We start from the raw sequence: 21,197 nt of genomic DNA, 5'->3' as shown, positions 1-21,197 counted from the left end.
CCCTCACACCAATGACAGGGCGACCAATGACAGGCCGTGGTGCTGCAGTGCGGGGTGTTGCTTAAGCTGGGACCTGGCCGGACGATGAACAGGGCCTCTAGTGGCAATGATTTCGCCTCCCACTCAGAGGCCGGTCTCCACTGGGCACAGAGGCCCACTCGAGAGGAAGGGCTTGGATAGGACAAGCGGAGGGCCTGGAGCAGCAAGAGAAGCAGGTCTCCTAAAACGGGGCAATAGGGATGCTTGTATGATGCCCTCCTTGGATACCTGCAGGGAGATTCTGTTCTTCCCAGGCTGCGGAGTCACAGAAGCCAGGGTACGAATCCCAGCTCTGCCATGGTCCTGATTGAGACAAGTGAAGGAACTCACTCCCGGTCACATAGCTGCTAAGCAATCAGCTGGGACTCAAACCCACTCTGCCAGACTGCGGCCGTCACATCCCTGTCCGGTCTGTTTCCTTTGCTTGAATCAGGCATAGAAATCATCCTCATCTTCCAGAGGGACACAGAGCCCCCAGGTAGCTTGCTCCCCTCCGACCATTCTGGCCTTTGCTCCAGGGTTAACTCTGCCCCTGGCCTGGCCAACAGGACCCAGTGGCACCCAGGGATAACCTGTGGCTTGCAAATTTTACTTTAGTCCTGTCTCCTTAACCAAAGAGTCCATTTGAAAGAACAAGTATGCACAGGACACCTGTGGTCAGGCACTGGGACCACAAAGGCAACAAGACCCAGCCCCACCCAGGGATGTGCAGACATTGAGACGGGGAGGCCGGGTGAACAGGAGGGCTTCCCACGGGAGAGGACGTCTGACCTTGGCCTGCAAGCATGGGCAGCCTTCCACTGAACACAGGGCAGGGGGGACGCTTCAGGTGGAGACAAGAGCCCTACAAAAGGTCAGAGGGAGTCAAGGCCTGGCGATGATTAGCCCTTCATCGTGGCCGAAACCCCAGACGAGGATGGAGGTGTGGCGGGAGGCAGGAGAGTAGTTAATTCAGTGACAACAGGGAGCCATGGAGGACTTAGGACTTGAGAGAGGGGTGGAATGGTGCGGGAGGCAGAGAAGGTGCCATCATTTTCATTGATGAGGGGCAAGAAGGCTCTGAGCGGGATTCCTAGGGGTCACAGGGGTGATCGGCTGGCTTTCCTGAGGACAGCTGTGGCCTGAGAGGGCGGAAGGCCCTGGGTTTCGAGTTGGGTCTGTCTCCAGGCAGGATCATGAGCAGGAGGCTGAATGGGGTGTGTGTGTGTCCCCGGTCCCATTCTTGCCTGTCTAAAGAGGAAGGCTCTAGGTGCCAGCTCTGGCCGAAAACAAAAACTCAGCCAGGAGGACCCGGAACTCGCCGGCTGGGAGAAGGCTCCACTTTTCTGTAGTGGCCTCGTTAAGCCGCTTCGCCCACATCACTCCTGGGATGGTGTGTCACCTGTTATTGTGACATAGACGATGGTCAGGGGGTTTGGGTGATTACACAGCCCGCCCAGGGTCCGGCAAGATGATCCTCCCCACCCCCTGGAAGGAGAGGAAATGACTTGTGAGCTAGAGCCACTAAAAAAAAAAAAAAAAAAATCAGTGCAAGACCGAGGTTCGCAACTGGGGATGAGTCATCTGGACGGCTCCCGATAAGTGACCAGCTGTGGGCAAATGTCCATAGCCACATCGATGTCATTTTGAAAGCCGAGAAAGAAGGATGCCTGTAAGAATGCAAATGCCTGTGCGGGTGTGGCCGGGGTGGGGGTAGTGCAGGGAGAGGGGGGAATGGTCGGGTTTCTCTGCGATGTCTCTACATCACCCCTTCCCGGGAGCCCCAACCCTGCCCCCCAGGGGCTGTAGGCCTCCTCGCCCGCCTTTGAGTGCAGACTGTGCCGGTGCCCTGCATGCTTTTTTCCCTGTTCAAACACATCTCCGAAAGTCGCTGCTCTTTGTATCCCATTTTATGAAGGAGACACTGAGGCCCTGAGCAGTGCATTCCTTTGTCCAAGTCGCTCCGAGAGCCTGTCGGCCTGACCCCAGAGAGATGGTGCTAAATCAGTACCGGGGCATTTCCTTGCATGCCACCAGGCCGGGAGGCGGGCAGCGTGTCGGAGCGCGCTGGACCAGAGAAACCGGACAGAGGCGAAGGCCATGGGAGCACCCAGCCGAGGGAGACAAGAAGCGTTGGTGGGAAACCCAAAAGCCCTCTGGTCTGCAACCGGGCCCCCGCAGGCTGCTGACGCCCAGCATTCAGAGGGAGCACGCAGAGGGAGGAAAGCAGGCGACGCGGACAGAGAGGGGCTGCTTTGGGGCAGGACGAGGGAGCACAGGGCCGTCGGGGTTACTAGGGTTCAGTACTGGTCCGGGCCTAGTGGGAGGGCGCGGAGCCAACGGCGGTGCCGGTGCCGGAGGGGTCACACCCAGAGCCCCCTCCCCCCGCAACACACCCGAGCGCCCTTGGCATCCTCGAAAGGGGAAGGAGGGCACAGCTGCCAGCTCTGAAACGGGGCTAGGGTGTCTCCAAGGCTTCTTGAACGGTGGCGGACTGGGGTCCCGGGCCTGAGAGACCACCCGGAGACTCAGAGACAGAGAGACAAAGAGAGACCGGGTCTCAGAGGGAGGCTAGCGCCGAGGAGAGTGGGCGAGAGCCGTGGCAGGGAGAGAGCGGCGAGGGCGCGCGGGACGCAGTGGCAGAGCGTGCAAAAGTGAGTGTCCGGCGCAAGGTGGGCGTACGCGGGCGGGGAGCAGAGCCAGGAGCCGAGGGCAGACGCGGCGAGGAGCGGAGGCAGCGGACCAACAGACCCACGGGTCCGAGGGCTGGAAGCGCAGGGAAGAGAGCAGCATCCTCACCTCCAGCCTAGGACCCTCGTGCGCTCCGCCCCTGAGCGCGCCAGGTAGCCCACCTTTGTCCCGGCGCGCGGCCAGGTGAGGAAGGAGGGCGGGGCCGGGGGCGGGCCAAGGCCATGCCTTACCTGTCCGGTTGCTGGGGTGGGGGCCGAGGGACGCGGGCCAGAGGGTCCGCGGGAGCGAAAGGCAGCTGAGGCCAGAGCCTCGAAGCAGGGATCGCGCAGAGAGGTGCGCGGGCGGCAGGAGGACGTGCCCAGGCTGCGCTGGGCTGGAGGGAATGGGGCGGGGGCGGGGGCGCGGGAGGGAAGGGGGCGGGAGCGCAGGGAGGAGGCGGGGGAAGGGTGGTGCTGGGCGGGATCCGGGGCCCCCTGCTGAGGGGCAGCCCCGGGCCGGGCCCCGCGCGCTCCCGGCCGGCGCGCCCTCGCCAGCTGCGCTCGGCGTTCCGGGCCGGCTCCCCAGAGGCCTAGCAGCCGCCGCGGCGAGGGCGCGGGGCAGACAAAGGCGGCAGACAAAGGCGGGCGCAGCCGGGCTGTCGTGCGGGCCCCGGGCGCGGCGGGCCCACTCCTCGCGGTGCGTAGGAGCCGCCTCGGCGCGGCCTGGGGCGCGTGGGACGGGCGGGGCGCGGGCAGCGGCAGCGCATCTGGAGCGGCCCCGCCGGGAGCGGGCGACAAAGGGTCACGGCAGGGGGTCCGTGGCGGACCCCAACAATGGATCGGAGCTGAGCTCTCAGCTGCGCCTGTGCCTCGCCCGGTAGGGGCCGGCGGGTCCCCGAAAGGATTATTCCGCCTAGGCTATCAAATGAGACGGAAAAATGCCGGGTGCCAGGGAGGCGGGACGCGGCATGGCGGGGCCTTTGCAGCCTCTGAAAGTACATGGAGTGCAGGGCGGGGCTCCAGGAGAGCTCGCCCTGGGATGCAGGGGTCTGGGGTCCTCAAAGCGCTACCTGGTGATATTCTGGGGGTGCTAACGGCCGCATGTGCCCTCAGCCTCCCCGGGAAAGGAAGCGAGACAATCCTATTCAACACACACACACACACACACACACACACACTCTCTCTCTCTCTCTCTCTCTCTCTCTCTCTCTCTCTCTCTCTCCCCGCCTCTCGCCACGCCCTATTCAGAGTCTGTCTGATGCTTCCCAGCCCGGCCCTGCCTGGATGAAGCCAGCACCCGGGGTTGGCTCATCCATCACCGCGCGGGGCGCCGTGTCCTGCCGGCCCTGGGAGTCCGGGAATGCTGCCTTATGGGTCCCGCGGCCCCCATAACTCACGGCGGGGTCAGTGGGCCACCGGCGCTGCCAAGATCAAAGAGCAGTGGGGCGGGACCGGGAGCGCGCGAAGCCGCAGTCTCGGCTGGAGCCCAGAGCTCAAGCGCGGCTTCCGCTGCGACCGTTTTCTTCTTTCTCCAGCGTATGACAAATTATGGCTCAGGGGTTTCAGAGCCGCGCTCCGTAGTCACGCTGAAGGCCTGGGCTCCTCTCCTGCTGCCATTCCCCGTCTGTTCCGGCAAGTCGCTTCACCCCTCTGAGCTCATTATTATCCATAACTCTCAGGGTGCAAAGATGAAGCGCCATGGCCTGTGTAAGGAGATAATGTTCCTCGGTCCTGGCCCCATAGGAAGCGCTCTAGAAAGATTACCTGCTATCGTTATTGTAATAGTATCAGTCTGATGTGCTTCAGGATGGATTGGTGAAGCGGGTTGGCTGCTTATTCACTAGAAGGCTTGAATCCCCCATCTCAGAAATAAGTCTGGAGCACCTACTGTGTGCCAGCTCTGTTCTGGGCACTGGAGCTAAAGTAATGAACATGGAGCAGACTCTGCTCTCATGGAGCTTACATTCTACTGAAGGAGACAGAAGATGAGCAAGCGAACAAATAAATACCTATATGATATGTCAGGTGGTGATTAGTGCTATGAAAAAAACTAATGCGCATTAAGGAGAGAAAACACGAACGGGAAGAGGTATTTGACATAAGGTTCCCAGGAAAGGCCTCTTTGGCGAGGCAGGTGTTTCACCAAGAAGATGAGGTAATGGGCCATATGGCTGTGGGGAGAACAGTGCTATAGGCCAAAGGAAGGGCCAGTGCATAGGTCGTGAGGCGGGAGAGTGCTTGGTGTGTTTAAGGAAGGACAGCAAGGCTGGAGCAGAAGGAGATGAGGTCAGAGAGGATCATGGGAGTGTGCAACGCCACAGTAAGGACTTTGGCTTTGAGGTGGGGTGAGATGGGAGCCGTTGGAAGGTTATGAGCAGAGCAGAGCACATGACTTAGGTTTTAAGACCGATTCACTCTGATTCTTAAAATTGAGACTAGACTGCCGTGGAGCAAGGACAAAAGCAAGGAGACCGGTTAGGAACTGTGGCAGAGAAAGGTGATGGTGGGTCCGGTCTGGGCGGGGGAGAGTGGGAATGATTCTCCTCTTCCAGCATGAAGCTGTGGCTGGGCATTCACTGGGGACTCTGGTTCGAATGCTGCTGCTCTAAGTATCCGCCGGTGGGGGCTCTTTTGCCATGGTTGGACTCTCTGTTCTCCGGGCTCTCCCAGAACGATGCAGGGGGAAAAGGTGGGTGTTAGGGGAGGCCTGGACTCCTATCCCATCCAGGTTATGGTGACTTCGGGCCTCACGTTCCCCATCGGTAAAATATGGCGTTGAATGGCCAAAGTGGAAACAACTCAAATATTCATCAACTGATAAATTAGTTTTGCGCAGTGGCAATATCGTAGCCAATGAGTTTTATCCTGGATTATTGCTAATTGAAACATCAGCTGATGAATGGATGAACAAAATGTGGTATATTCTTACATAGGGCTGTTATTTGGCCATAAAAAGGAAGGAAGTACAAATACACACGCCAAACTGGGTGAGTCTCGAAAACATTATGCTAAGACATCAAAGGCCACATACTGTACGATTGAGTTGATACGAAATGTTCGGTATAGGCAAGTCCATGGAGACAAGGAGTAGACTAGAGGCTGTGGGGGCTGGGGGGAGGGGAGACTGGGGAGTGACTGCTGATGTGTGTGGGGTTTTCTCTTTGGAGTGATGAAAATGTTCTGGAAGTAGACAGGGGTGATTGATGCACGACCTTGTGAGTATACGAATAACGACAGAACGGAATACTTTAAAACGGTGAACATTATGGTTTATGACATGTGTATTAATAAAACAGTTATTTTTTAAAAGTGGCAGTTGAGCTGGGGCCAGGGTTTTTGCCCTGTGGTCCAGATTAAGAGGGCCTGGAAACCCCTGAAATTATGGAAGACATTTAGTGTCTCTGTGGATTTGATAGAGGTTAAATCTAAGAGGAGATGATCTGTACGGTCTCCCTGACCAAAAAGGGGTCTACAACACGGGGGAGTCAGCTGAACTCCGGGGAGGGAATGGCTAGTTAGGCTCTGCCTGGCTGAAGTGGTGAAAGCGCCCAATGTTACTGGCTACAGGTCAGGGCTTTGCCTTGGGTCTGAGGGCAGCAGGGGACGCGAGCCTGGGGCAGTCGTGCAGGTCAGGCCTCAAACCGGAAGGCCTGATGAGGGAGGGGCGGAGCTGTGTGTTGGCTGCAGTCCTTCCTTTAGCCATGTGGGCCATGAGGATCCGTTTTCTCCCTGAGGGCACCGCGGGGGCTGCCTGCTGCCTTGGGAAATGAAAATGGGAATGGAAGTGGGTGGGCTGGGGGGGGACGTCAGCTAAGGTGTTTTTGATGGGGTTTTTAAAGTGGCTGGTTCCAAGTATTTGCTCTAGGGGCTTAGATAGTGTGCATAGATTTTAATATCATTGTCACGACAGCCATTAATTGTTATTTTATTACCCCTGGGTCGGCTCTGTGGAATTGGTACTACTATTAGCCCATTTTACAGGTGAGAAAACGGAGATTCAGAGGGAAGGGCCAAACAGCGGTGGGAGAGAAACAGCAGGTTGGCTACACGAGTGGGTATGCTGGGGGTGTGGGGCGCCGTAGTGAGCGCTCCACACCCCTCGCTTCTTTCCTAAAGCAGCTCCTCTCCGCACAACACCGTCTGTAGCCCAAGCCCTGAAATCAGAGGTCTTGGCGCCTCCTCCAGACTGTTTGGCTTCAAATCAAGCAAGTGGCAGCGAGAACCGTCTGCCATTATTTTATTCCTCTATTCTTTCGTTCATTCGTTGAATAGCGACAACCTGGGTTTGGCCAGGTGCTGAGTGAGGTGCTGGACTAAAAGAATGCATAAGGCTGGGTCTCTGCTTAGGGGTTTTCAACTGACTGAGTCCCTGAGCATTGGGGTATCTGTGGGATTGTCACTAGGCTATATGTGACTCTGTGGCTCCCCCCGCCTCTCTGTGTTTCTGTCCTAGGAACCTTAGGCAGGGGTGGGATCCATGATGTGGCCTGTGATCAGCCAGGTGGCTACGGGAAGGGCTTTGAAAGCATCTTTGGGATCCGGACACTGTTGCCTGCTGTTTTTCCCAGTTCACTTTGTGTGCTTGTTCAAAGAATCCAGGAACCCTCTTTTGCCCATGCAGGCCTTAGTCCTTGTTGGGCCTTTCTTTGCAAGACCTTCTGGCATCTTGCCTTCTCTTTATTTCAGTTTAAATGTCTTTTGTGATTTTCCTTGTCCCCACTGCAGACCCTCAGGGACCTGCTCTAGTTGGCCAATAAACTCTTCCTCCTAAACGTCCGTCCTTCCCTCCCATATGTCCTCCTACATATTGTCGTTATGGTGAAGAATATGCAAATAACTTTTCTAAATCAGTCTCCCAGCAAATGGGTATTCAAAAATGTAATAAATTAACCCCATAATGTAATCTGGGTCCCCTGACCATCCATCATGCTGATGTGATTAAGATATGAAAAACCAGATGCCAAAGAGCCCCGTGGATAGAAATGACTGATGAGTTTTTCACGGAGCTCCCCTATGGCCCCCTGCCCCTGCCCATCCCCGGCTTCTTGGCCTCCCTGGAACCTGAGGCCATCAGAGGTTTAGGGAACATCTGTCCAGCCTGCTTATTTCACCAATGAGGAGACGAGGCCTTTTTGGGGTTAGGGGTCAGATCTGTCTCCCACCTGCTTTCCTCTTTTTATGGCTGGCTCTGAATCCAGAGCCCCAAGCCCAGGCATTTTTAGCTATGGATTTCGGCAAGATGGGTACCTCAGTGTCAGACAAGGCTGTGGAGACTTCGGTTTCCCCATTGGAAAAATGTGAGTGTTGCGTTATAAGTCTTCCAAGGTTTCTCTGAAGTTCTTTAGCTGTGTGTGTCAGGTGACATTTGGGTAGCTTGTTTTGTATCTTTTGAGGGCAGAGAGCTCGGGCTGGGGACCCATGGAAGGAGGAGGCCTGGCATAAGCCCCCATGCTGCTCACATTGTGCTCTGGAGGCCACCCTACAGGGGTAGCTGGCCCTGAGCTTCTCCACCCTAGGCTCCAATCCCAAGGGACCCTTTACAAGGAATTGCCTCCCTAAGACTGCCACTTCCTGTCACCAGTGAAAAAAGCTGCTTGAGCAGCCTCCAGAGAGGCAAAGAAGGACCCTTGCTTCCCCCAGTGGCCGAAGCATCATCATTATTAAATCTCAAGGAGCCAGGGGACACCTCCTACAAGTCAGTGAGCTGCTTGGCTGGCTTCGTGTGAAAATGGTCCTTTCTTGCATGGCATGATGTGAACAGGGTCCCCAAGTCTTGAGAAGTCGTTGTACCCAAAATGCGCTGCCAGGTGCATCAATTCCTGAAATAAATCCTTCATCCTTTTGGGTTAAGTGTTGCAGTTTTATGAAATGCAGACTTTCCTGTGGAACAGCTCGAACCGCTTGTGACAATTCCCACACTTTCTTGGGTATCGGGGCCTCGAGGGAGCTTGTTAAAGGGCCAGTACTATGCTGTGCACCCCTATTGATCTGGCAGGTCAGGGAGGCCAGGGCTCCCAGTCTTTAATGGGCTCCCCAGGGATCCTGATGCAGATTTCCAAGGACTGCTTTTGTGACCTGCTCTGATGACATTCCTGGCTTAATGGGCCAGGTCACTTATTCCCTTCTCTGTCCTCACCGCATTGCAAGTGTGTACATGAAGGTTTGAAGGCATCTATGATACATGAAGGTTTGAAGGCATCTATGATGAAGGGGGTGCAGGTCTCCAACATTCCAGGCTAAATCTGTGTGTACTCACAGAGGAACGTGACTAATGAGCTCTTATGTCCCTGGAAGTTCCCTGGCTTCTGGTGCTGATTTGTTCCTCATAGCTCCACAGCCACGTCTCTAGTCTGGTTTTCCACCTGTAAAATAAAGGGTCTGAAAATAAGTTGAAGTCTTGGAGTCGGACTAAAGTCAGAATTGAGTTTGTACTGCAAATGTATGATTTTGACCAATTAGGGAACATCTCTGTTTTACCATCTATAAAGGGGGTCGGTGAAATGGCTGATTTAGTTCCTGTGGTTAATGAGGGAATTAAAGAAATCAGTGCTTGACACATAGTAAGTGCTCGATCCATGTTAGTAATTATTTTAATATTATTTCCAGAGGCCTCTCACCCTTCCAGAGCATTAAAGTGTAGAGCTAGAAGACCCCTTCCCCCGCCTCACCCCCAACAGTAGTGAGACTCGGACATTTTACTTCACCCTTCTGAAGCTCCTTTGGCTCATCAGTAAAATGGGGACAATTACAGTAACTGTCCGTGGAATCGTTTTCAAGATTTAGTGATATAATCCACGGACACACTTAGCTCAGTGCCTGGAACACGAATCGACCTTTACTAAGAACCGCTAGGGTTAGGATGCGTGGGCGCAGGAGGGTTTCTCTTCTTGGAAAGTAAAAGTAAGCTGTAGAGGTTCTAGGAGGGGGCGGGGCGTCCCCAGTGCACCTTCCTCCCTTGTCCCCGCCCCGGAGCCGGCGGATTCGCTTTCGGTTGGGCAGCTGAGTTCGGGGCTGGTGACTCCGGAGTTAGCTGTAGATGTCGCTGTCCAAAGTTGCCAGCTGTGACCTCCACCTGGTCCTCACGCAACCCTTTAGCGCGCCTCATAAAGCGAGAAAAATACTCCGGGGAGGAAGATCCGTAGCGATACGACATGGGGACTAAACTGTCCTTCTTCGCGCCCACCCAAAATTGAAAGGCGGCCCGGCACCTTTTCCGCCCACTCGGGCCCAGGGCTTTTCCGAGGGAGGCCAGGCCCCGCCCCTCCCAAGCCCCGCCCCTTGCCCGCTTGGGCGGTGCGCGGAGTGGGCGTGGCCTGCAGCGAGCGCTAGGAGCAGCCGCAGCGCGGCGGACGTCACGGAGCTGCGCCTGGGCCGCGCGTGCAAGTGGTCTTTCTGGTCGGCGGTTTCCCGCGCCGGGGCCGGGCCCCGAGGCGGGAACCGAGGCCGGAACCGGTACCAGGAGAGGGGAGAGCAGCGGAATTCCCTCTGGGAGGTCTACGGCCAGGCAAGGGGGAGAGTCTTATTCCAGCCTAGTTCCGCTTTCCTCGTGTCTCGTTTTAAGCTCCTGGCCCTGCGTATCCAGCTGTTTTCTCTGCAGCCCTTTTGCCCGCAAAGCCCTGGCCTTTCCTACCCCGTGAGACATCGGGTGGGGGGGCGCAGTGGACAAAAGCTGATGGAAGTGCAGCTGATGACCTCGAGCGATGACGTCAGCGTGCGGGGTCCCTTCCCAGCTTCGCTGATTCTGTGTGCAGGGAGTGTCCTGCCCGGATTCCCCCCAGGCGGAGAGGAGGGTACGCTGCTTGGGCCTTGGGACTAGCCCCACTCCTGTCGCATCCCCTAGGTGGCGGGAAGGATGACCACGCTCACAAGACAGGACCTCAACTTTGGCCAAGGTAAGGAGGCTGGACCTGCTGACCCGGAGTAGAGGGCGAGGGAGGGCCTGGGCCAGCAGTCTTTCCCAAGCGCATCAGATTCCACCCCCTCACAGTGGTGGCCGATGTCCTCTGCGAATTCCTGGAGGTGGCTGTGCACCTAATCCTCTACGTGCGTGAGGTCTACCCCGTGGGCATCTTCCAGAAGCGTAAGAAGTACAATGTGCCTGTCCAGGTGAGCCCCAAGAGCTTAGTCACCCTCTAATCTCAAAGCGGGTAGAGAGTGGATTTTGAAACTCTCTTCCACCTTCAGGCCCAGCCCCGTCCTTCTCTAGCCGCCTGGCCTTGCCTTTCAGGTCTGGGTAGCAGCTGATAGCCTGACAATCTCCCACCCCTTACTGAAGTGGCTCCCGCCTCTCCTCTGAACTGGGAGTTTCCCTCCAGAAGTTAGGGACCAGGTCCTCAGATTAGAGTTGTATTTTAAAAGAGTTCTTGAGGCTGGTGAATGGTTGGTTTGGGGAGGGCATTCCTGTAAACCTCAGGCACCTTCTCTTGGGCTCATTTACCCTAATGGTAGATTAAAAGGGAGACAAAGCCATCAGCTACTGTATCCCTAGGCTCCAGAAGTGCGGGCATCTTAGAAGGCACTCAGTAAGCCTTAGAATAGTAATTGAATACTGGAAGGTGGTGGGAGCTTAAAGAATGTACAGGGGCAAGGCAGAAAAGACAGCACTGAGCCCCCACTTTGTACTGAGCTTAACTCATTCCTCAGTTTTTCTTTGAGAGCTTCACGGATGAAGTTTATTAAAGCTCAGAGAAGCAATTTACCTGCGGCCACACAGCTTCTTGGTTCCAGATCCTTAACTTTTGAACATTGATTTCTGGATCCTTTCTCCGAAATAGTGTCCATATGCCCAAACACTCACAACTTATGGATTTCTTAGACTCTTGAGAAGCCTGTGGAGTCCACATTAGGAACTCCCAATACTGTATTAATTGTTAACGTTGAGACTGAATTTATATGTTCTAATTTCTCCTGCATGGATAATTCAGAGTTCTTAGCCTTATGATAGGAAGTTATTCCCTTGGGTAGTGACCCCCTAGGGAACTGCTAGGCCTCTCTGCAAAGGCAGACAGGGCCTTGGGGTCCCGGAAGGGTTGTTGGGTGGTTTCCCCGTTGGTGCTGCGGGCCTCACCAGCCATCATGCCATTGTGTACAGATGTCCTGTCACCCGGAGCTGAACCAGTATATCCAGGACACGCTGCACTGTGTCAAGCCACTCCTGGAGAAGGTGAGAGTGCCAGGCGCCCCAGCCCACCTCACCCCCAATATGGGATGGAGTGATGCTGGGCCATGCAGGTTCCCATGACTAGCGGCCAGAAGCCTATTCCCTGCACTCCAGAGACCACCCCAGGCCAGGCACAGGCCGCAGGGCATGTGGGCCATGCTCATGGTGTTGGGATCCCCATGGGGCCCATGCATTCACTACCCTGAGCTAGTACTAGTCGTGTCTGGGGGTGCTTAGTTGAACATCTCAAACCTCTGGACTCTCAGAGATCCTTGGCCTTGAGGCTGAGCAGGGATGTGAGTGCCCCCTTTGCAATCCCATCCTCCCTTGCGTAGGAAGGGGTTTTGTGGGTGTGGGGCACCCAGTTCTGGAGCAGGGGATTCCTGTCTTTGCAGAATGATGTGGAGAAAGTGGTGGTGGTAATTTTGGACAAAGAGCACCGCCCAGTGGAAAAATTTGTCTTTGAAATCACCCAGCCCCCGCTGCTGTCCATCAGGTGAGCTGCCTCTCCGCCGTCCACCTGCTAACTGGTGTGAGGTCCCTCGTAATAGCTTCACTTTTACCCCTTAAGGCAGCTCTCGAGTGCCTTGGTAAAGGTCCGAAAGTAGAAAGGCCAGGTGTGCCGCTCTAAAGGGGCCTGTTAGTGGCCGAGTCAGAGTTGGCCCCCAAGTGGTGTCTGGACTTGACACAGGTTATGTGGCGAACCCCGCGTCTCATCTGGGAAGTCATAGCACTGGTGAATGGCTAGTCCCAACCTCATCTTATAGATGGAGGAGACATGACATGAGCTATTCAGTGTCACCCAAATGGTGGCAGAAGGCAAGACACAGACCCAATGTCCTGACTTCACAGTCAAGTATGTAGTCTATAGTCAATTTGAAGTTGACCTTGGGCAGGTGTGTTGGCTGGTCAACTGCTGGCTTCCTGTGCTGAGGTCAGGGCAATAGGCTGTTCCCACGTGCCGCGTGGCCTTGGGCAAACCCTTTCCCTTCTGGCTTGTCATCCCGGTTCTCAGACTGGGAGAACATTAGCACTTAGAACCACCTACAGGGGCTCACTGCACCCCTCCCCCCATCCTGAGTTAATCGGGCTCTGCATTAGTTTTAAATTCCCCAGGTGGTTTTTACTGTGCAGACAAGCAGCCGGGTACTTAGAAGCCAACACTCTCAGAAGCACGGGGGGCGCCCTAGGCCCCCAGGTCTGCTTCCAGGTTTGATCGCCTACCGGTAGGACAGTGTGAAGGGAGACCCTCCTCCCCTCTCCTTCCAGCTCAGACTCCTTGCTGTCTCATGTGGAACAGCTGCTCCGAGCCTTCATCCTGAAGATCAGTGTCTGTGATGCTGTCCTGGACCACAACCCCCCAGGTGGGCTCACCCTCCACCTCCTCTTCCTTGCGTGTTTCCGTGGCTCTCTTAGGTCGGTGTGTGTTCTCAAGTCCCTGTTTGACTGCACCAAGCTTCATGTCTTCCTTCTTGCCTTTTAGAATCCCTCTGAAAGTCCTTCTCCTCCAGGAAGCTTCCCTGATTGACCCTGGCTTCAGTCTTTCTGTTGACTGTGTTTTGTCTTAGTACTTGATTTACACGCTACTCTGTGGGGCTACCAGACCAGCTAGGGAGATGGGAACAGACTGTGCCCATTTGACTAAATTCTTGCCTCTTCAGGCTGTACCTTCACAGTCTTGGTGCACACGAGGGAAGCTGCCACTCGAAACATGGAGAAGATCCAGGTCATCAAGGTGAGATGAGACTGATCTAGGCAGATGGGCCAGGAGAGAGCTGGGAGGCTCTGAAAACCAGATCCTACAGATCTGAGCAGGCAGGGGTGCTGCCCATGGCCACTGCACTCATCACATTGCTTAGGCAGAGCCTGACACCCAGTAGGTTCTCATCATGTAAACTAGGTGAGCACTCATCTGCCATTTCTCCACCTGAGCACTCGGTGCTGAGAGGTGGGTGGGGCCATACGCTGGGACTGACAGCTCAGTGGGGTTTCTCCAGGGAGGGCATCCTTCCCCACCAGCTTCAGCATCAGTGCTTGGGGCTTCTTAAACCACTTAGGTTTCCAGTCTAGCTCCCACCTAAGATCTGGCCTGTCCAGTGGAAAAGCCTCGGAATCCACTTTCCTAGTGATTCTGATGCTCTCTGAAGTCTGAGGACCCCAGCTCAGGAGGGGGAGAGGGAAGCAAAGTGAGAGCAGGCCATGGTCAGCCCCCACCCCTCCTCCCCTTGATTTCCTCCCTAGGACTTCCCCTGGATCCTGGCCGATGAGCAGGATGTCCACATGCATGACCCCCGGCTGATACCCCTGAAAACCATGACATCAGACATACTAAAGGTGAGCTGCATGGGGACTGGGCAAGCTTGATTTAGGGTGTGCTGAGGGCTTGCCAGAGAGCCTGTGGACAAGGCCTGGGGGAAATTACCAAGGACCATCTGGCTAAGGCTCCTTCCGTCCGTCCCCTTTCCCTGGACCCATGGCTATGGCCATGCGAGCCCACCCTGCCAGGGGCTCGCAGGCCCCCACAAGGTGCCCTGTCCACCTAACATGGCTGTTTGTTCCTGTCCATCAGATGCAGCTCTACGTGGAAGAACGAGCTCATAAAAGCAGCTGAGGGTGTGTCTGCCCCCCACAGACGCCACCATTGTTGGACTTTGGGGGCCCCGAGCCTCAGGCAGCGCCGCGGGGCCACCCTGATTCCAAGTGCTCTTATTGCCTCTATGTCTGGACCGCCCGCCCTCCAGCTCAGGGCTGCTCAGGTCTGGTTACCTTCATGGAGGAAATCCCCCCAGGAGGGCAGGAAGGTCTGGGACCTCGATTTCTCAGCCTCCTGGGGTTCAGCTGGCCAACACTGTCGTCTCTAATACTGTGCTGTGAGTTGTTTCAATAAAGGGGCCCCAAGGGCTGACCTGGGCTGTCACTAACTGGAGTGGGAGGGACAGGTGCAGCCGAATTACCCTGGGGCTAGTTCTTACCAAAGTGCCAGGGACCCTTTTATCTCCCACTCCTACATGCAACCCCAGGCTGGTTTAACAGAAAAAATTTATTATGACAATGTCAGAGCTACGTGACAATAAGTTACTATAAATTGGTGGGTTTTCCCAAGCTTGGAGCTGGGCAGGAAGTCCTGAGGCAGGGGCCCTCACTGCCCACATTAGGCTGGCTTGGACAGAGGACGGATAAATGGCTGTCAGATGACAGACTGTCAGAAAGGCCTGTAGAAAGGAGGTGGGGAGGGTGAGTGGGCAACCTCCTACTCCCGCATCATCTCGGGCTGAGCACTGGGGGGCGCTGGGTTTCTGGCTGTCTTAGGGCTGATGATGATGCTGCTGTTGGTGACGCGGGGCCCATACCAGCCTGCCCAAAACTGGGTGTCCTTGCCTCCGTGCTGGAAGAGGATGTGGCGGACGCCTGGAGGGTAATCCGAGAAGGTGTGGGAGACCTGGCGAGAGGGGTGAGGAAGTGACCACCAGGACTGGGGAGGGGATGAGATGGGGTGACCACTTCAGTGGAGAGGAGAAAGGAGGAGTCAGGTCCTGCAGTAGAGAACTGTCCAGGCCAGAAGGCAGGAGCTCCAGGCGGTAGAGCTGGGGGCATTGTGGGCCCTGGGAGAAGTGGGAGGCAACAAGCAGGTGAGGCCTCACCTCTCTCCAGCTTGCATCATTCCACTGCTCGATGGTCACAGGTGGGGGCTCAAAGGAGGCCAAGGCAATATAGTCGGCTGAGACCAGCTGTACTTGGATGCGGTAGGTGCAGCCACAGTCTGCTCTGGCGGCGAACCTGGGGGATGATGGGGCTCAGGACTGTGCACCCCAACACAGGGTGGGTGGCCCTGGAGGTGGGCAGGCAGCAGGCCTGCAAATCAGAGCTCCAAGTTGCATTTCCCTGTGCCTTCCTTGAGGCCCGTGATCCATGCTTCCTGTGTCCGCAGCAGATCTGCGCTGGGCCTCAGTTACCTCCTGTATGAAAAGGGGCAACCCTTTTGGGTGTCTCCGTGAAAATGTCACCCTAAAAAGCAAAAGGTTCTCTAGAGAGAAATGCTGGGGCGTTCAGAGCTAACGTCACCTGGACATTACAATGGACCAGGCTGAGGATTCAATGGGAGATTCAGGGGTGGCCTGTGAGGTGGGGCTGCACAGAGCTCACCCTGTGCTCAGCCCTGCTGCCCGCCCCCCTAGCTCTGCACACCCCCAAACCCTACCCCTCCACCCTCAGAGTGGTGGCCCTGAGGCCTGGCTGGACCTGGGGTCCTGCTTCTCCCATGGGCCAGGGCAGAGCCTGTCACAGCTCTACACAGAGAAGGAGCTTGGGGAACCTGTGAGATGAATGGCAGGGGAGGCATGTGAGGCACGTGAGCATCTGCAAGGTCCAGGGAGGCTGGGTCTTGGTTGTCTCTGTTGCTCCAGTGCCTGTTCATGACAACATCTGTAGGCCTCAGTCTCCCCATCTGTAAACTGTGGTTAACGTCTCCTGCTGACATGGGTTGGTGGGGAGGTTGAGAGGTGCTGCTGGATGAGCATGTGCTAGGTCTGTCCCCAATGGGGGCGGTGTCCTTGTCCTAAGACACTACTGGACACAGAGTAGGCGCTGCCTCTAGGCATTCTCAGGTAGAAGAAAGGATGCCGAGTGAGACTCGGGCCCTGGCCGCACTCACCAGTCCTTAACCACGATGTCAGGCCGGAACGTGTCTAGCAGCTCCTCCCAGTAGCCCTCAGCTTTGAGGTCCACCATCTGGGACTTGAGGCATAAGCTGGGGAGCAGAAAGAAAGGCTTGCACTCCCGGGTGTGCTCTGCATGGCCCGACCCAGGTGGGTGGTTCAGGAGACCCAGCAGTGTTCCCTGACCACGGCACGACAGCCACTGGCTGGTTCTGACTCTGGCCCCCACCTCGGCACAGGCCCAAGAGAAATATGCAGGGAGTCTGACCCCCTTGAGACTGGGTGACATTTGATCTGTCGAAAGGCCCCGTCCTCTGGGGCCACAAAGAGGGCACCTCTGTGGACTCACATTTCTGGATTAGGAATAGCCCATAGACACCCCTGACTTCCCGTAACTGCCCCGTGGGCCCCCGAACTCCTTACATAGATCTCCACCCCCCACTGCCTGTTAGCCCAGCCACTGAGTTACTCCTGCTCCAGGAAGGAGCAGGCCCTGAGCTGGATTTGGAGCCAGCTCCCTCGAACTTCATAGAGAGACCCTGACTGACATAGGCCTAGGGTTTGGCAAAGTGCCCTGACCCTCTTCCCCGCTCCCCTCCCCCAGCCTGCCAGGTTCAGTTTGTCTTACTCAAAGGATGTGACGAAGTACTTCTTAACTTTGGAGTCAGGAAAATCTGTCCCGTAGTCTCCAGGGAGGCTCTCTACCTTCCAGTGGTTCCCCCCATTGGAGTCAATTTGCCAGGAAGTCATATCCTCTAGGAAACAGAAGCCGAGGTGAGCTCCGGTGTAAACGTACAGGCTGGTCCTCCCCACCTGGCCCTGGGAGGGAGGGTGAAAGGCAGGGCTCAGGCTGAGATCTCAAGGTGCGCACCCGACTAGGCCTCGCAGCGCCCCTACAAAGCTCCAGCACATTCCCACCTGTCCACACCGAATCAGCTCTGATCCGGGACCCTCTCCCTCCCACTTTGTCCTTGACTAGCTTGGCTCCTTTCATGAAGCTGGAAGAAAGTATTACCAAAAATCCGAAACCAACCTTTCCTCACTTCCATGTTGCCAAGGGGCTCTCGGAAACACCCAGGTTTCAGTTCTCAAAACATTAAATTATGAGGTGCCCGAGATGGTACTTCTGCTCTTAATGGCTAATGTGAGTTTGTCCCAACTCAGACGGCTTACTGGATGACTGACATCTCCCCGACGCGCTAACCAAGTAACAGATCTGAGGGGGTCGAGGACCAACCTACAGGTTTGCTGGTGGTCGTGGGAACTGCTGCCCGGGACAGGAGGGAGGATAACCGGGAGAACGGGCTCCCTCTGGTTGGTGGCGTGTGGTCACCCCACCTCCAGGGAAGGAACCCCACCAGGCTGGCTAGGCAGGTTCTGGTCTCCCCCTTCACACTGAGCCGAGGAGACCTTAGAAAACAATCTTTCTCACCAAGGCTTTCCAGGGGAGCTTTTCCAAGTTACTCCCTTGTTCCTTCTACCAGGAACCCACATCTATCCCCCAGGTGCCTGGGGTCCCCCCAGTAGAGAACCAGAGCAGTAAAACAGAAATGCAGGAGCTGGGCTGCACCAAGCGTAGGCCCAGGGGAGAGCTAAGCGAGGCTGGGCTGAGTGCTGCTGGGCCCAGGGCCCAAGGCGAGACTGCAGGTTGGCTCTGTAGGGCTGCGTGAGCTGAGCTGACACCCGGCTGGGCAGTTCTGATGGAATCTGGGGCAGGCAGAGAGATTGAGTGTCTGGGGCACTGTCTATGGGGCCCCTGAGAAGGGGCTTCAGCAGCTGGGTAGTTCTGGCTCTTTGTGTAAGACACTCATCTTGGGGACTAATGCTCCCCATCTATAAAATGAAGCCAATCCTACTTAATTTAGCCAACTCCTGGGGTCCACATGAGGATAGAGAAATTAGACACAAAGGGATCTAAGTATACACATTGTGCCTCTTAACCAACTGCTCCTGTAGCCCCAACAAGAAGCGCTGTGCCTGGTACGTAGTAGGTGCTCACAAAAGGAAAAAACCCTGGCAAATACAACATAATATTTTGAGCTAAACAGAGGTGTCAAATTATGTGATTGCAGCCACCTCTCAAAATCCTCATTTTCTTCATCTGTTTATATTTGTGAAGACCTCAGAGTAGTGCCTGACACAAGGGAAGCCCTCCATAAACATTAGGCTGCTTGGACTGTACTAAAGGGGCAAAGGTGGACCTGTAGTTTGTTCATTCATTCAACAAACGTTTCTTGAGCACCTGCTATATGAAGGCATCACTGTACACTGGGTAGAGAGAGGCAAGCAAGATCCATTAGGCCCCTGGAACTTGAAGTTTGTGGCAGAGGGAAAAAACAAGTAAAGAGGTAATTACAGGTTCTGAAAAGTGCTATGAAGGAACTGAGTGGGGGTGACATGATAGAGGCAGACAGCACTTTTTTCAGATGGACCAGGGCAGGTCTCTGAATTGAGAACTCAAGAATGAGGAGGAACCGGGGGCTCACGATGGGTATTAGGGTTTGAGAAATATCCCAGCTAGCGTGGGAATGGCAAGTGCAAAGGCCCTGAGGTTCCGGGAAGGGAGGGAAGCAGCCCACCTTCGGCACATGGGTTGCGTAGGAGGTTCCTGCGGAGGCTGCACAGAAAGAAGAAGATCTTCCAGTCGGCCACAGGCTCATTCCAGTCCTCGGTGATGAAGCCCTTACGCAGACTCTTGCGTTTCCAGAGGGTTGCGACATCAATGAGGTCACGCCAGAGGCTGCAGACCCAGCGGCAGCGCAGCAGGTGGCGGGCGGGCACGTGCGTGAATACCTCCAGCAGGATGTTCTCCGGCAGCTCATTGATGCTGACCAGGGCCATGGCTGGGGTTGGTGGGGCGCACGCACAGGCCTGTGGGAGGCAACCGTGGTTATGAACCCTGACCAAGGAGGTGGGCCCCTCATATTCCCAGGGATGTGGACCAGGGAACGCTTATCCTGCTTTTTCGAAACTAGAGGCGTTAGACCGGAAGCATTGTGAGCATCCTTCCAGTACATAGCAGGCCCTTAACATGCAGGGTGGTCGCATGCCACACACATCTGAAAGAGTGCAAAAGAATAGTATTACAGTCTTTAGGGACTGATTTTTTGAGGCCTCCTCCATTAAAAAAGTAGTTGCTTAATTTTAAGTTGGTAAGCCTGGTGAACACCACGTTTTTGCTCAGCCCACACTGTTGACTGCGAGCTCTGTTAGGTGATATTTTAATGCTAGGAATTCACTCTTACAATATAAAATCTTAAATAATAATAACATAAAATCATTATTACACTCCCAGACTAGGTCACAACTTCATTAAGTGGTGGGGCTGGTGCTGAGGAACCAACTCCCTCTCCCCAAATTGCTTACTTTGGCCTGGGAGCCAGATGTGATACAACATTCCAGTGAGGAGAACCTCATCCCCCCAACTTACGCACGCAGTTCTAGGGTGGGTTTCAGGCCAGAGCCCACTCTGAAATGCCGCGATACCGAAAAGCAGATGGAAGGCCCCAGAACAAGACCACCGGGGTTTGAATCCTGGCCTGCAGTGACTGGGAAGCTGTAAAAATGCGGGGCTACTTGTCCCAACTTCAGAAGGGCGGGGCGGGGCGGGGCTGAGAGGGTACAAGTAAAGCATTTAGTGCGGGGCATCATTTAACAACACTTCTGCCATTAAAGCAAAAGCAAAACCAATGTAGTCATAGCGCTTCTTGTCCCCAGGAACACCTTCCTCCCTCTGCATCTGAACTGCTCAGGGTTTTGAAGAATGTCCCAGCCTGCCACCACTCACTGCGTCCTGAATCTTGCCTGGGGGAGTCTGGTAATCCAGATCTCTAAGCAGATCCCACAGGTGGGTGAGGGGAAGGAAGGACATTCTCCATAGAGACCGGGGGAAAGAAGCAGTTCATAGTGTTCTTAAAGCTCCCATGCTGGAAAAAATGAGGGTGGGCACACTACTCTGGCTCCTGCCGAGGGAGGAGCATTTTAGCATGGCATGAAAGAGCAATAAATGGACACATAAGACGCCTATGCGCAATATTGTGATAGAAAAACAAAACAAAAAAACTCCGTATGACCAGGTCTTCTGCTTTTTTCAAGAGAAATGCTAAATATTTTTTTAAAATATGAAACCCGTCAATTTTTAAACGTTGGCAACTTCTAAAAACACAAGTCGCTGGGCTCTGAGTGAGGGAGGAACAGCTCCTCCCGGGGGCCGGGGGGTCTAATGATTCGTCTTTGGCTCTGGTCGCCTGTTTTCCCTCCCTCAACCCTTAGTTCCTGTCCTTCGCGGGCCTAGCATGAAGCCTGACTGCGCAGGGGTTGGGTGGGGTGAAGCCCATTCCGGGGCATTTGGGGTGGAACCAGCCACGCCGGCCCTAACAACCCACCTCGCACTCGGTGGGCTTCCCGTGCGCCCGGCCCGCAGCCTGCCCCACCCGGGATCCCCTACCCCCGCAGTCCCCGGACGCCCATTCCGCCGAGACAGGGTCCGCGAGCTCAGCCGAAGCCCCGGGAGCCCCGCCACCCCACACTCGCACCTGTCCCCTCCTTGCCCGTCTCCTCACCCGGCAGCGAACTGGGCGCCGGGCGGGGCGCCCCGCCCCGACCGAACCCCCAAGTAGGCCTGTAGCCGGCGGTGTCACCGACGCGTCCGCTCCGCCCCGCCCTGCGCCGGCGCAGGACGCCGCGCTTGGCCCG

The 21,197-nt window shown here is 55.6% G+C and overlaps 2 protein-coding genes across 7 annotated transcripts; one reads left to right on the top strand and one right to left on the bottom strand.

The window, feature by feature from the left end:
• Positions 1-3,242: 3,242 nt before the first annotated feature.
• On the top strand, positions 3,243-14,752 carry LOC107513121 (mitotic spindle assembly checkpoint protein MAD2B). Of its 4 annotated transcripts, none has more exons than XM_016149412.2 (9): positions 3,243-3,384; positions 10,528-10,579; positions 10,675-10,793; positions 11,779-11,850; positions 12,243-12,343; positions 13,117-13,211; positions 13,509-13,582; positions 14,089-14,181; positions 14,417-14,752. In XM_016149412.2, exons 2-9 carry the CDS (start codon positions 10,540-10,542, stop codon positions 14,456-14,458), a joined length of 636 nt encoding a protein of 211 aa, XP_016004898.1. In that variant the 5' UTR covers positions 3,243-3,384; positions 10,528-10,539; the 3' UTR covers positions 14,459-14,752. The 4 variants fall into 4 exon arrangements, with proteins under 4 accessions (XP_016004898.1, XP_016004896.1, XP_036084598.1 ...); XM_016149410.2 differs by lacking the exon at positions 3,243-3,384 and adding an exon at positions 10,019-10,191; XM_036228705.1 differs by lacking the exon at positions 3,243-3,384 and adding an exon at positions 10,019-10,261.
• On the bottom strand, positions 14,177-21,164 carry FBXO6 (F-box protein 6). Of its 3 annotated transcripts, none has more exons than XM_016149401.2 (6): positions 21,065-21,164; positions 19,082-19,373; positions 17,131-17,257; positions 16,499-16,594; positions 15,489-15,624; positions 14,177-15,286 (listed from the first exon to the last, which is right to left on the bottom strand). In XM_016149401.2, exons 2-6 carry the CDS (start codon positions 19,341-19,343, stop codon positions 15,098-15,100), a joined length of 810 nt encoding a protein of 269 aa, XP_016004887.2. In that variant the 5' UTR covers positions 19,344-19,373; positions 21,065-21,164; the 3' UTR covers positions 14,177-15,097. The 3 variants fall into 3 exon arrangements, with proteins under 3 accessions (XP_016004887.2, XP_016004888.2, XP_016004886.2); XM_016149402.2 differs by having other exon boundaries at positions 21,038-21,154; XM_016149400.2 differs by lacking the exon at positions 21,065-21,164 and adding an exon at positions 20,290-20,899.
• Between the last annotated feature and the right edge of the window lie 33 nt (positions 21,165-21,197).

This window comes from Rousettus aegyptiacus, unplaced genomic scaffold, assembly GCF_014176215.1.
Source record: "Rousettus aegyptiacus isolate mRouAeg1 unplaced genomic scaffold, mRouAeg1.p scaffold_m13_p_1, whole genome shotgun sequence".
NCBI lineage: Eukaryota > Metazoa > Chordata > Mammalia > Chiroptera > Pteropodidae > Rousettus > Rousettus aegyptiacus.
Note: the sequence above shows the minus strand (reverse complement) of the source record. Positions and strands in the feature narration are given on the sequence as shown.